Genomic DNA, 14,438 nt, shown 5'->3' on the forward strand with positions numbered 1-14,438 from the left:
TGTCACACCCAGTGATTGTCCTAAGCAGCTCTTAGGATGGTGACCCACACCACCCAATGCTGTCTCCTGTGCACTCTGGGATGTGCTTAAGCTACCACAACCTCCAGGAGCAGAGACTGCTTTGGCACTGTCCTTCCTCCCATGACCCCTTACCTGGTCTCCTGCAGCCCTGGCTGCCCCAGTAGTGACCCCAAGGGAGGGACAAGCCCATAGCAGCAGGGCCCGAGTCATGCTCAGGCTGCCTGCTGGGGTCCCTATAAATGCTGTGTATAGTGTCCCAAAGAGAGGTGGTGACAACAGCCAGGCTCTCCTGCCATGGCCCTGTCACTTCAGTCTCAGGAACCTCCTGAAAACCCTCAACGGTGCAAGTCTGAGATAGGAGCACAGAGCATGCACCCATGGGCAGGCTCTTTTGCAAGGGTTCTCAGGTGCACATAAACTCAAAAGTAGATGAAAATACACACCTCACCCAGGGAGTGACACCCGCCATACCCCTACACACACACACACACACCACACCCAAAAATGGGAGAAGCAGTTTATTTGCGGGCAGCCGAGGGTGGGGGACACAGTGACCACACAGTTACTTGGTTTTGTTTTCCTGACTATGAGGGAGGGAAGCTGAGACAGGGATTTACTCTACAACCCAGGCTGGACTCAGTCTCCAGATCTTCTGGCCTCTCTGGCTAGGATCAGGCACAGCCATAGCATATGTACAAGTGAAATGTTGAGTGTTTTTCTGAGATGCAGGACATGGCTCTGAGGCAGGATCATGCTTAAAGGCTGGGACTAAACCAAGAGTTTCTTCCGTCCTCCTCCTGCTCCTCCCCTATAGGACGGACGCTCAGAACCTCGGCATCCTGAGGCTGCAGGAGCATGCCCAGGTATCCTGCCCATTCCACCATGTGCCAGCCTGGGCTGTGCACCTCACTCCGCACTCTGTGATGACTGTGTCCTCTTCTTTGGTTGCTGGGCCCCAGCCCCCTTTGCTCTAGCCCCAGGCTTCCTCCTCTTCCCAGGAGGCCCCCCTTGGCCAGCCTTCTCATCCGTTTTCCTGTTCCTCTTCCTCTTCTTTCCTGGGCCTGGGTCTGCACTTGAGGATTCTGCCTCACTCCCCGCTGTGGACCAAGTGAGGCTTGTGAGCAAACTGCTGGGTCAATATGGTGTCTTTCAGTCACCTGACTCTTTAACAGCAGTGCCAGCACTGGGGACAGCACCAGGGCTGCTGACCAGGGTGAGCTTCATCCTGGGTACCAGGATGATCCCAGGGAGGGCTCAGGAACTGATCTCCAGAAAGACTAGCCAGAGGACAGGGTGAAGGGCCCAGACATGGAGCAGGGTGTGAAGACAGTGCAGGAAGAGAGATAGAGATGGCTATCTGACAAGAGGGCCAGGGGCCGTACCCCAGGACCCGCAAACATTCACTCAACCTGCTGTGTCAGAGCTGAAAGACGGTGTCTGGGCTGAGGCTGGGGCCAGGCCAAGGGCAGGCTGGTGAGAAGATACTGCCCAGCTGGGACCAATATGTATGGGCCTCAGTGTGGAGATAGCTGGGCCAGAGACAGGGTGAATGCAGTGGCCCTTGGCAGATCCTAGGTTAGCATATGACCAGGTTAACCCCTGAAAAGACTGTCAGCTCAGGCAGGGCCACCGACAATGCACAGCAGGCCCTGGACAGTCTTTAGCAAGAGTGTCACGTGCTAGCACATACACAGCAGGAAGGCAGGGCTAGAAGGCCTGAAACCAACAGTTACATGGGAAGAGAGACTCAGGATCACTAAGGAGACGAGACAGACGAGGCTCTGATCAAAGATGGCAAGACAGTCAAAGAGAGGCGTCTAGTCAGAGCACAGGCACCAAGGGCTGAGGGTGGTCCCCAGGCCAGGTGCACTGTGGGGGTCTGTGCATGAAGGGAAGACGTAAGCAAAGGCAGGACAGGCAGGGGAGACAAGGGAGGTGAGCCAGCCCGTGTGTTAATCATCACTCAGGATCCTACCTTCCTTATTCTGGGGCTGAGGTTTGGGCAAGCGCTTCTTTTTCTTCTTCCGTTCCCGCCTCCCTTCCAGCATCTTCTTGTAGGCTTTTTCAGGGACATCATCCTCTGGGAAAGTGCCTAAGAACCAGGGTGGCAGTCAGGGTGCTGAGGTGATAGGTCAGCTCCATTCTGTGTCACGGTCCCCACAGACCCAGCTCAGGGCCAGGGAAATACAGAGGCCACCTGAGGCACATGTGTCACGCCACTGTCTATTCCAGCCCAGCCGGACAGTACAGGCTAATGCTGGGAGCGCATGAAGCTACACATGCGCAGTGGGGCCTCCTGGGCGCTGGTAAAACCCATCACACGCACAACACACAAGCACTGCAGTGTGAGCTTCATCTCCAAACACTGGACACGAGCTCATGGCCTCAGGAAGCATCCCTCAGTAATTTCAGAGGAACAGTGAGTGCTGTGGAGCCTTTGAGCCTAACCCTTCCCCCACCGAGACATAGACCGCTGCAGACATTTCGCATGCTCTGAGCATGCGCACAAATGCACACGTGTGTATTGGAGGGACCACCTCAGTGCCCATCAGATCCTCACCTCCAGCCAGCTCCCTCAGCCTGAAAGAGAAGACAGACAACATCAGCACTCAGCTAGTCTAGTGCTCATGGGGGACCAGCTCCTGACTTCCCCTTGCTCAGGCTACCTCACAGGACAACACACAGGAGAGGCAGTGATTGCTGTGAGGAGGCAGCAGGGGTGAGGCGAGACAGGCCTCCTGACTCACTTTTGGATCACTTTGTAGAGGCGCTTCCTGTTTTGAGAAGGGGTGCTCTGTCTACTGGCGAGCTTGAACAGTCTATTAGCAAGTGCCTCGTAGTCAAACTGTTTCAAAAGATGTGAGAAATACAAGATTCAGTCTGTGTCCACATGACCAAACACAAAACCCCACCTCCCTGGGCTGAGGAGACACATGGCCATCACAGGCATTCTCTGCTTGGCCACGGAAACAGACTCAACTCGCTCAGCATCTGCCAGCAAAGCCTGCAGACAGAGACTACAACCCAGCAGGCACCACCCCTGCCCCAAGGAAGCAGCAGACTTCAGAAGGCAGCCTGCTCTCCAACTTCATCTCTTTTTGCGGCAGGGACTTACTGTGTGGCTGGCATAGAGCTCACTACTAGAGTGCAGAGATTAAAGTCCCTCTGATTTTAACTCCCAACTAGCCAGAGCAGACAGGTGGGAAGAAACCAAATGAAAAGAGATGAACACATCCTATATAACCCAAAATACTCAAACCTACTCATGTGACAGGCTGTCAGCATTGAAGCCTTACTGACATCTGCTGACCTCCCGGATCCGCCTGACCCGTCTTCTGAGCTGACTCAGAGCTATGACCCAGATGCAGATCACTAAGTCTGTGCTACCCTGTTCAAGGCCAGCACCCCAACAATAGAGCCAGACCTAGGGGTGCAGGCCACCTGCTTAAAGCATAAGGAATGCCACAGGAGGGCAGGGGGGCTGGCTGAGCCCTGCATCAATCTCTCAGCAGTGACCAGGAGTTGCCCAGTGGCCTGTTACCCATCCTTCCCTGAAAGCCAGCCTCCAGGAAGGCTGTCTGCACATCCCCGTTGCTGGCCTTCCCCCGGCAGTGGGGCTGGAGGGTAAAGGCTAACCGTGTGGCCTAGACATGGATGCCTACCTGGAGGACAGGGCCAGTGTTCTCCTCGTCATCCCACGCCTGTTCCTTGTCTGCCTCAGGGCCAGCCCTATGTACGGTGCCTAAAAACAAATACAGAACCTGAACTCACGGTACCATGCCTAGTGTAGGGGTACCCCAAAACCAACACCAAGCCACTGAGGACCCTCTTGGTCGTGCACTGGCACAGGCTGGGGAGGGGACAAGCAGCTGGTCTCATGGGGAGTGTAGAGATGAGGAAAGGCATCCCAGGGGAAGGGTGTAGGTCAGTGGGCACCTTGGGCAGTAAAGGCAGATTGCAGGTATCCCAGCAGTGGGTTAGGCCAGGGACCACTGGAGCAATGCTTGGCTTAGCTTGGAACACTGAGCCGAGCTGTGTGCTCAGAACTGTGCCAGCAGTGCCTTCCTGGTGCGGAGCAGAGTTGAAATGGGGCCTTGTTATGTTAGCTCCAGTGGCCTGGTTCTCCCTTGACAGCCCAGGATAGCCCTGAACGTGGGCAATCCTCCTGCCTCAGCCTTCCAAGTGCTACGGTTATAGGTGTGTGCCCCCACAGCCCACTCAGCATAGTCGTAAGTGAAGGGCTTGTGGACAACAGTGCTGTGGGACACTTTGGCAAGGACAACGGCTGCAGGATGGTTTGCTGTGCAGAGTGGCTGATGAGCCATGAGCAGACATCAAGGGGTCTCCTCTGAGAAACTCTTAGGATGTCTAGGCTACCAAGAAAGAGAAGTTAAGAGAAAGACAGGCAAGACACACAGGATGCCTGCTGACTCACAAGAAGGGGGCCACTAAAGCTGGCACCAAAGCTGAAAGAAGACTCTCACTGAGACTCCATGACCACAGCATCAAGACAAAGAAAGCCAAGCTAGGCCCACTGCAACCAGACGCCTGGCCCAAACACAGAGCCCGTGAGAGGCCATTTACAAGGAGAGCGTGCAGCACATTCATTTGCCCTCACTACACTGTGGTCAGATGCTGACTGTCTGGAGGGCAGGGGCAGGGTAGGCTGAGGGGCACAGAGGAAAGGTGACTGATGGAAGTGGAGAGTCCAGAGGAAGGGGCAGGGAAGGGCTTGGGTGTGACACAAGGTTAGAGCATTTCCTAGTGCCTATGGCCAGAGTTCCATCCCCAACACCACCAAAACCACAAGCAAACCAGGATGCATGCTCCTCTGTTGAAGAGGAAGGTCAGGGTACCACACAGGACCCAGGGAGCACTAGAATCTTAGGTAGGAGCATTCTAGGAACCGAGCTGGAAGCTGGGAGCCAGGAATCAAGTGCTGAGACCGACTTAGGAGAGTAAACCAAATGTTCTTCATGCCACCAACATGGTGTTGCCCAGAGACAGCTGCAACAATCCAGCAAGAGCCTAGGATAGGACAGGCTGGGGCCCTCACCTGCAGGCAGCTTCTTGGGTGGTGTGTCTTGCATATCCTCCTCACCCTCTGAGGACTTGTTACTGTCACCATCATCATCGTCACCATCATCATCGTCTGCCACGTCACCATCATCATCGTCTGCCACATCACCATCATCACTGTCTGCCACATCACCATCATCACCATCTGATGCTTCACCATCATCACTGTCTGACGCTTCTCCATCATCACCATCTGACGCTTCACCATCATCACCATCTGATGCTTCACCCTCTCCACTCTGTGTGTCCAGTTCATTCATGATGTCTTCGATGGCCAAGGGAGCCTGTTCCACAATCGTCTGAAAGATGCTCTGAATGATCTTATGCAAAACCAGGGAACTGAGGGTGAAGCAGAGGCCAGAGAACTCATTAGTATGAACTCTCAGATACCACACTACCCTCACAGCATGGGAGGCCAGTGGCCACTGCAGCCTGAGAGGAAGGGGAGCTGCCCACCACTTACTCCTTAGTGCGGGCTGCTATCTGGCAGAAGGGGTCGATGAACTGCAGATTCTGGTCTGCGGTGAGCTGTGGGGAAACCAAGAGATGGGAAGTGTGTTCAAATGCTGGACACATGCACCGTACGCCACAGCCCTCACCCGAGCCCACCTCACCTCTGCAGCGCCCACTTTGGCCAGCTCCTCCAGAAAGATCTCTAGGAAGTGGCTCTTCACCCCACTGGGGGCCTGGCTGTCGGGGTTCAGGATCTCAGTGGTTAGCAGCTCTAGCAGCTGCTCTATCTGTCTGAAGAGAGAGAAAGAAAGAAGAGTGTGGCTGCCATGGGGTCGCAGGTCTGCGGTGCCCCGAGATCTCCACATGGGTTCTAGCAGGAACATAACACACGTGCAGGCAGGTACAGTCATCCAGGAACACACCTGATCTTTCGCACCCATATGCAGAGACCCAAGCAGCTCTGGGTCTGAGCAGCACAAGGGAGTCCTGCTGGCTCAGGTCTGTGTGACATGTGACACTGGAGTGACACATGTGGCTCTTGGCCAAAAATATACCACTGAATATACTAGAATACTCATAGGCCTTTTGTATCTTCAAGACACATGTGGAAATATGGCCACTGAGGTGCTCTGCTGGCCGACCCTCACTGCTTGGAAAAGGTATCAGATCAGGACAGACCAGAGGCAAAGGGGAAGGTATACTAACAAGGGCTGGGGCCACGGGCCCCTGGGCCATATGCTGGTTGGTTGGCAGCATGAGGAAGCTATGCAGCTGTGGCCCTCCCAGGCACACAGATTACACTGTCTCAGAGCCCTGGACCTAGTAGCAGAGGACAAGGAGCCCTCAGCACTCGGTGCACATGAGACTCCTTATTGGGTGACAGTGTAGTCTCAGTGCCACCTGGAGCTGTGGCATGTGCTACCTAAGGAACTCCTGGATGACTCCAGCAAACGGTCACCAACCCCAGAAAGGAAACAAGATACTTTACCAGGCTCAGGGGGGAAGGAAGCCAACAGCAAGATGAGGCATAAAACCCAGCGAGAGACCAGAGTTAGGTGAGCTCCAGATGACACTACTGCATGTGGCAAACACCGGGAACGCCTGAGCCAGGCTGTACCACATCAGACAAACACACTGAATGTTTTGTCTTCCAAGGCCAGGGAGGGATAAGGGCCCTTCAGCACTGTTACCACTAGGAAGTTGCAACAGAAAATCAAAGAACACTAACCAAATTAAAAATGTCACCATAAATTCTGTGTAAGTCACTAGCAACCTACAATGGAGCCCTGAAATGACTAAGAGAGACAGGTCTCAAAGTCCTCAACAGTGATTAAAAAAGAAGTTGCTCAAAACCACAGGCAAGAGAGCCCTGAAGCAGGAAAGCTCAGACCACCACAGCCCAGCATGCGTTCATTCTCTGAGTGGAGGCAGGGGTGGTGTGCGTGCATGTGCGTGTGATGTCTGATCTTGCCTGGTGCCCCAAGGCCAGCTCTCTGTCAGCATTGCTGACAACTTGCAATCACATGTAAAGTTTTTGTCTAGGCCTTTCCCCTCTTGCTGCCATCACCCAAGCAAAACAAAAGAAAAAGAAAAAAATCCCTGTGGGGTGCCATGTAGATGCACCATGTAGACACACACGCCTGCACTGCTCTGCGGGATTTCCAAACCAACCACTGTTGGGATTAACCTTACTCCTCTGGGCAATGGGCACAGTGGTGCACACCTTTAATCCCAGCACTCAGGAGGCAGAAGTAGACCTCTGTGAGCTCAAGGCCAGCCTGGTCTACACAGTAAGTTACAGGCCAACTAGGGCTATGGAGAGAGACACCATCTCAAAAAAACAAAAATCAAAACAAAAAATTGCAGTGGTTGATGGTACCTAAGAGTTAGAAACAAAGTTGAAATATTTATTACTTCAAAAAATGTTACATGAAAACCTTCAGAACCCACTTTGTGCTGCAGGACTCTGGCTGCCACAGGCTTGGGACCTGCTGCCCACGCTTAGACAAGTGAGCAGGCAGCACCTAGGGGTGAGCTCTACCTGAGTGTCCCAGAGGCCAGGAGTACAAGCAGAACCCCAGGGCAGTGGAAGCTGCAGCCACAGAAGTCAAGGTCAGATAGGAACACAGCCAACCATTGCTCGGAGGACATGGGCCAGCTCACCTAAGCACTGTGCTCAAAAGCAAAGGGCCAGATGAACAATGGCCACTGGCAGCACTGCCCACACCATACACCTGTTAAAATGGAGGCCTTTGGGGGGCTGGAGAGATGGCTCAGAGGTTAAAGAGCACTGACTGTTCTTTCAGAGGTTCTGCGTTCAATTCCCAGCAACTACATGGTGGCTCACAACCATCTGTAATGGGATCTGATGCCCTCTTCTGGTGTGTCTGAAGACAGCTATAGTGTACTCCTATACATAAAATAGATAAATAAATCTTATAAAAAAAAAAAAAAAAAGTAGGCCTTTGGCAGTACACGTGTTATGACCAGAGCACATGATTCTGCCCGACTATAGAAAACTGGGATAGCACAGTGGGAGAAGACAGCATCATCTGAACCATTTCACTTCATAAACTTATCTTAATTCAGCACACTTGTAGTACCAAGTGATGCAACCTGCCTACAACAAGTTATCACAAGAGGATCTTGGGATTCCTGGGATGAGCCAGAAGATGGAGGTCCCAGCCCTCAGCTGCCTGGGAGCTGGGAGTCTGACTCTCAGGGCGGACCCACCTCTCGTCCCATCCCCGGGCTTTCACAGCCTTCAGTGACTCACTTAGGACCATCCTCATGAGCTAGGACACAAAAGAAACACACGTTAGTAAGAAGACAGCCAAACCATCGAGCCTCCCTGTGTCCCAGAAGCCTCCTGAAGGTAAGGCCTCTGTCTGTCTCAAGGGGCATGACTGAGGCCTTGGAGATCAAAGCTCTGTACTTGGCTTTGTGAGCAACGTGGAGTCAGGCTCGCTCACCTGAGTGAGCAGAAACTACAGACTAGAGCTGATTGGAATAGTCAGGGCAGGCGCTGGGCTCTTCCCGAAGAAGGCAGAGTTACTACAAAGCCAAGGTTGCAGCTGGGCCTCACAATTTTTGAGAAAAAAAAAATTCTCTCAAAAAAGGAAATGGGCCTTGTAAAGCAATTCATTGACCGAGAGGAGCACGACACAGGAGAAGAAAGCAAGCAGGAGACACAATGCAGACCGAGGGCCAAGGGCCAAGTCCTCAGCCAGAAGGGGGATCTTCACAGATAGGGGTGATCAAGTCCCCTTTCTGCCTTGTGCTAGGCCCAGGGCTCACTGGTGGTCAGAATGGCTTTACCTCCTCTGGGAGGGCTGAGGCAAGGCTCCTGCTTTGAATTTTTACTGGCCCTTAAGATGGGGGCACTCCAAGCTGTAGCAGCCTTGCAGCCAAGTATATTGCAAACCAGGCCTGGCCAACTCCTTCACCCCGGGGCTTGTGGGTCACCTGCTTTGGTGCCACACTGTCTCACCATGTAGAACTTATCCAGGCGCAGTCTGTCAATGCCCACCCACTCCCGGATCATGGTCTGCCAGAAGGCCTTCAGGAACTGGTGCTCTAGGGCAGAGAGAGAGGACACACACATCAATCAACACCAGAGCCATGGGGAAGGGGAGGGAGGGACAGCACAAACCCACAGAACTCCCTCTTTCATTCACAGGGCTCAGAGGTGAGGGTTTCCAGGCTCCACAGGGGGTAAAAACCACAAAACGCACTCACTCAAGCCGACTCTCTGTTCTCTGAACAAAATGCACAAAGGAGGAGGGAGGGTTGGGAAAGGAGTGACTGCTGGGGACACATCCTCCCTAGGCCTCTTTGTCCCTGCCTTGGCTTGGACCAAGGCCCTCCTGACACCCAAGCTAGACCTTCAGCAGGACTGCATTCCTGAAGCAGAACTGTAGGCAGATACCTGGCGCTTGCCCAACTAGATCCATTAACCCTGCAGGGAACAGATGAGTCAGATAGAGGATGCAGAGTCTGAACTGTGCCACCAAAATCTCATAGAGAAGCTCTAAACCCTCGGCACTCCAAAATGTACCTGGAGTGAACAGAGGGCCGTGTTCAGGGTACTAAAGCAGGTCTTGAGGGTGGACCCACCGACTCAGAGTCAACCAGAGAAGGCACCATCCATAAGGCAGGAGGAACCAGCCCTGGGAAGCCTTGGTACTGGGACAAAATGAAGGCAACTCCTCTTCTCTGCAAAATTCTGTTTGTATGGCTCAGTCCTGGTGGCCTGGTCACCAGATTACCAAGTGATCACTTCAGCTTTGACTCAGCAGTCCTGAGACTGAGAGTCCTGAGAGAGCAGGGAGTTCAGATCTACTGTCTCTTCTACACTCAGTTAAAGAGAGATCCTGAAGCCATGATACACATCGGAGATGCCAGTGCCCAGGGAAGTAGAAGGAGGAAGATCCCCAGTTCGAGACCAGCCTGAGCGGCACAGTAAGAACCTGTTTCCAAAAAGAGGGGTGGGAGGAGGGAGTCTCCTAAACTGAGATGTGCACGCATCCCTCAACTTGCCAGCTTCAGTCTAATATAGCTAAAGCCCAGCTCGCCGAGGACAGGAGTGGGCACAAGCATCCAGCTTCTCTGTCAGGACTGCCCTCAAAGCCTCACAAAGAGGCCTCAGACATGCTATGCCCCAGGGCTAGTCTGGCCTGAGGCAGGGTCCGATCTCAGGATGTTTAAAGGCTGCCTAAGTGATTCCATCAGGTAGGTTGGATGAGGGATAGGAATGGGAAACACAGGAGCTAGCAAACTCCCAAAGACTGCTATTCTCAATCTGTGAGTCTCCACCCCGTTTGGAGGTCCAATGACTCTTTCACATGGGTCACCTAGGACCATTGGAAAACACAGATATTTACATTACAGTTCATAACAGTAGCAAAATTACAGTTACAAAGTAGCAAAGAAAATAACTTAACAGTTGGGGGAGGGGGAGGGGTATCCTGACAGGAGGAACGGTTTTAGAGGGTAGCGGCATTAGGAGGCTTGAGGACCTCTGTACTTAAAGAGAAAGGGTGACATTGTCATCAGCTAAACACCACGGGGATCATGACACCGGCTGTCATATGCCATACCACTGCCTTTCACTCTTTAGCCATGTCTGTTTGGTAAACTGAGGGAGGCTGGTTGGGCACTGGGCTGTGTTCCACGCCACGAGCATCTACACAGCCACCTCCCTGCAGCCTGCGTGAGGTTTGAGAACACACTGTTGCATTAGTCCCTCTGGATCTCAGCGACTCTGGTGTCGGTAGGGTCTGGCCGGGCCTGGCTTCCGCCGGGTACTCACGTGCCTCCGTCGTGTGAAAAGCATGGACAAGCTGGGCAATGGTCCTTCCTAGTTCTTCCTGTGAGGGAAACAGGAAGCACACGCTCAGGCCCCGAAGCACAGTGGCTCTGATGGCCAACACTACCAATGCCCTCTCACTCAAAGGACCAGCTGCCAGTTGGCCTTGGTTCCTTGCTTGCAAAAGACCTACTATGCAGGAAACATCACTTTCTCTATAAACAGCAGGAGTCAGTGCTGGCTATGTTAAGGGGGTGGGGTGGAGGATTAAACACATGCCCCTCAGTCCCCCACCAACTCCTGTGAGGGTTCTTCAGCTACCTTCCCAGGCACCCACCTGCTGGAGGGGCTTGTCCTGCATCCACATGCAGTAAAACAGTCCTTTCCATACTTTTAGCAGTTCATCTGGAGTGAAACCACCTGCATCACAAGAGCAACAGTGAGACTCAGTGAGTCCTGGAACCTACCTTCCCGAGCCAGGAAGGAAACATGATTGCCTGAATTATTCTTAACAATAATATGACTGGGGGCTGGCGAGATGGCTCAGCGGGTAAGAGCACTGACTGTTCTTCCAAAGGTCCGGAGTTCAAATCCCAGCAACCACACGGTGGCTTACAACCATCTGTAATGAGATCTGATGCCCTCTTCTAGGGTGTCTGAAAACAGCCCCAGTGTACTGATTTATAATAATAAATAAATCTTTGGGCCAGACGGAACAAGGACTGAGCGAGCTGGGCCGACCTCAGTGAGTGGGGCCAACTAGAGTGAGCAGAGGTCCTAAATTCAATTCCCAACAACCACATGAAGGCTCATAACCATCTGTACAGCTACAGTGTACTCACATACATTAAATAATTAAACCTTAAAAAAATATGATTGGGCAGCCAGCCCCGCCCTCAAAACATTCTCCAACAGAACTGCCATAACGGTGCCTGGAGGAGCCCCCCCCTCCCCAACCCTCCAGTAACTTCATGCACCAGCAAGCAGGTATCAGTCCCATAGGGTTAAAGAACCCCAACACTTTCGGGACCGGGTGATGGCCCATTGTTAATGCAGTGATTAATTAAGCCAGTGTCAGACCAAGGTACTGTAGCTATTCTATGACATTTCGGAGATTAAACGGTGAAAGTTATTCATTCAGGCTAGCAAAGGACATCAACAACATTTAGTGAGGCGCATTCCCCAAGTTGGGGTGCTCCGACTAGAGCGTGAAAAACTGCCCTGAGACACTTCCTAAAGCATACAGCCATGACCTCGGCCAAATCACTGCTCAGGGAATCTATAATTTGCATCCGCGGAGGGATATCCAAAAGCAAAGGACATCACCACCATTTGACAAGGCGCATTCCCCAAGCTGGGGTTCTCTGACTACAGCGTGGAAAACTGCCTTGAGACACTTCCCAAAGCATACAGCCGTGACCTCGGCCAAACCACTGCTCAGGGAATCTATAATTTGCATCTGCGGAGGGATATCCAAGAGACGCGGAGGCTGCTGAAAGGGGGTCGCTCACTGAGGACCAGAAGCATAGAAACCGCTCTGCAAAAGGCACATCCTGGGAACAGGGTGTCGAGAACACACCTTTAAGAACACGGGACACGGGTAAAGGCCGGCGGAAGAGCACCAGCAAGCTACAGAAGAAGAAAAGCGCGCAGACCGATCGGGTCAGCCTAAGCCAGGAGAACCGCAGACGAAGGCCGGATCCTGCGGGGCCCACGCAGCGGAGCTCGCCCGCCCTCCCGTCCGCGTACCTGTCGCCCGCTGCGACCTGGCCTCGATGTACTTCCGCAGCTTCCGCAACGCGCGGTCCCGCGTCACCTGTTCATTGCCCGCCAGGCGCTGCGCCAGCTGGATCTCCGGCGGGAGCGGCACTCCGGGAACCATGGTGAGGAGGACCCTGAGACCACGCACTCGACGCTTCCGCTGGGGCGCTCGAGTGACGACACGCGCTCGTCACCACTGTAACGTCACACTGAGGCGACACAACCCAACTAGACGTCAAACGTCCTGGACGAGGCCGGCGTGCGCTACCGCCTCTCAGTGGCCCAGAGGCGCAACTGCACCCTTCAGGGAGGAGGATGGCCTGGTGTAAGCCTGGGGCATCTCTGATTCTTGAGAGGGTTAAAGCATTGTCTTGGGTTCACCCTCCTCTTTACTGCAGTAGGAGTGGCTGTATTACAAGAAGATCGTGATGTGGCCCAGCTTGTCCTCAACTGTAACCCTCAGCAGGACTGCGTGGAGCTGCCCTTGGCCCAGCATCCTGAGCTATGTTGGGGGGTGGGGGGAGGTTGGATGTGTGCGTGAACCCTGAAAACATTTTACCTGATCCCTAACACTCTAGTCCTCAGGGAAATCCACCCCACCAAGCCTCTTGTAGAACATCCACTTTCCTGGAGAGAGAAAAGCAAGAAGGCTGTTGTGATCCAGATAATGGGACAGGGTGCAAGTACCTATCATGAAGGTAGGCAGGCAAATACACACACTAGAGAAAGCACAGTGAGTGTGCAAAACTTGAGTGTGCCCTGGTTCATGAAATGTGTGGTGACAATCGTTTGGGACACTATTGGGAAATTTTTCCATATAGCCTAAGAGCTGAAATGTCAGATTAGAATACAAAACAATTACAGGTTTCATTGGTGTGCCCAAGACCACCAGAAGTCTGATGACTTGCTGGGGGAAATTCCCAAGACCAGTGGACGTTCGGACTTAGTGGTACCATAACATTCCCAGTTCCTTGCCACACAATAGGCCAGCTAAGCCCAGGATTAAAGTGTCAGGCAAGGAAGGTGGCTGTATTTGAAAAGCTAGATGCTGGAAAAGATGGAGGGATGGTTGTTGAAAGTCTGAAGAGGAATAAGCAACTGGGGTGGGAGAGGGCATGTCTAAGCACCATGGCAGGAACATAGACAAATCTGTATTTTCCATAACATCAGAATTTACTGAATAACAAAAAAGTTGATAGACCACATCAATGTTATGGCCATGCTTTTTCAAGTCATCTCAGTTTCTTTGACTTAGGTAAACTATCTTTTGTTGCTGTTGTTTTATTTATATGAGTACGCAGTTACTGTCTTTGGACACACCAGAAGAGGGCATTAGATCCCATGACAGATGGTTGTGAGCCACTGTGTGGTTGCTGGGAATTGAACTCAGGACCTCTGAAAGACCAATCGGTGCTCTTAACCGCTGAGCCATCTCTCCAGCCCTAGGCAAGCTATCTTAAACTACTAATATTAATGGTCAGACTCTACTTACACATCACACAGTAAATATATCTACCTATACATATGCGTATATGCCAAGTCCTGCTAGGCTTGAGTACTGAAACCCCAACTGGGAGAAGTAAAGGAATACAGGACAGACACACAGACAGAAAAGGTGGACTCAGATGAGGTGTGAGCACTCTGATTGGGACACTCACTACCATTGCAACTTGGAACCTCAGGTTGTTTATTATGTACCAGCCAGGGGGAGGAGGACCTGGTCCTAAACATCCAGTCATGGATGCTTTTTAAGTCTACAAGTCTCAAGCACAAAGATGGTAATTAGTGCCTTAGTTAGGGTTTCCATTGCTGTGAA

The 14,438-nt window shown here is 52.5% G+C and overlaps 1 protein-coding gene across 1 annotated transcript; it reads right to left on the reverse strand.

Annotated features, from left to right (window-relative positions):
• Positions 1-522: 522 nt before the first annotated feature.
• On the reverse strand, positions 523-12,830 carry Rrp1 (ribosomal RNA processing 1). The gene is made up of 13 exons (XM_021173954.2): positions 12,611-12,830; positions 11,199-11,281; positions 10,865-10,922; positions 9,044-9,129; positions 8,287-8,348; positions 5,715-5,844; positions 5,564-5,628; positions 5,078-5,439; positions 3,684-3,763; positions 2,769-2,866; positions 2,582-2,601; positions 1,997-2,113; positions 523-1,118 (listed from the first exon to the last, which is right to left on the reverse strand). The coding sequence occupies exons 1-13, from the start codon at positions 12,741-12,743 to the stop codon at positions 928-930; spliced, it is 1,485 nt and encodes a 494-aa protein (XP_021029613.1). The 5' UTR covers positions 12,744-12,830; the 3' UTR covers positions 523-927.
• Positions 12,831-14,438: the final 1,608 nt, after the last annotated feature.

This window comes from Mus caroli, chromosome 10, assembly GCF_900094665.2.
Source record: "Mus caroli chromosome 10, CAROLI_EIJ_v1.1, whole genome shotgun sequence".
Classification (NCBI taxonomy): domain Eukaryota; kingdom Metazoa; phylum Chordata; class Mammalia; order Rodentia; family Muridae; genus Mus; species Mus caroli.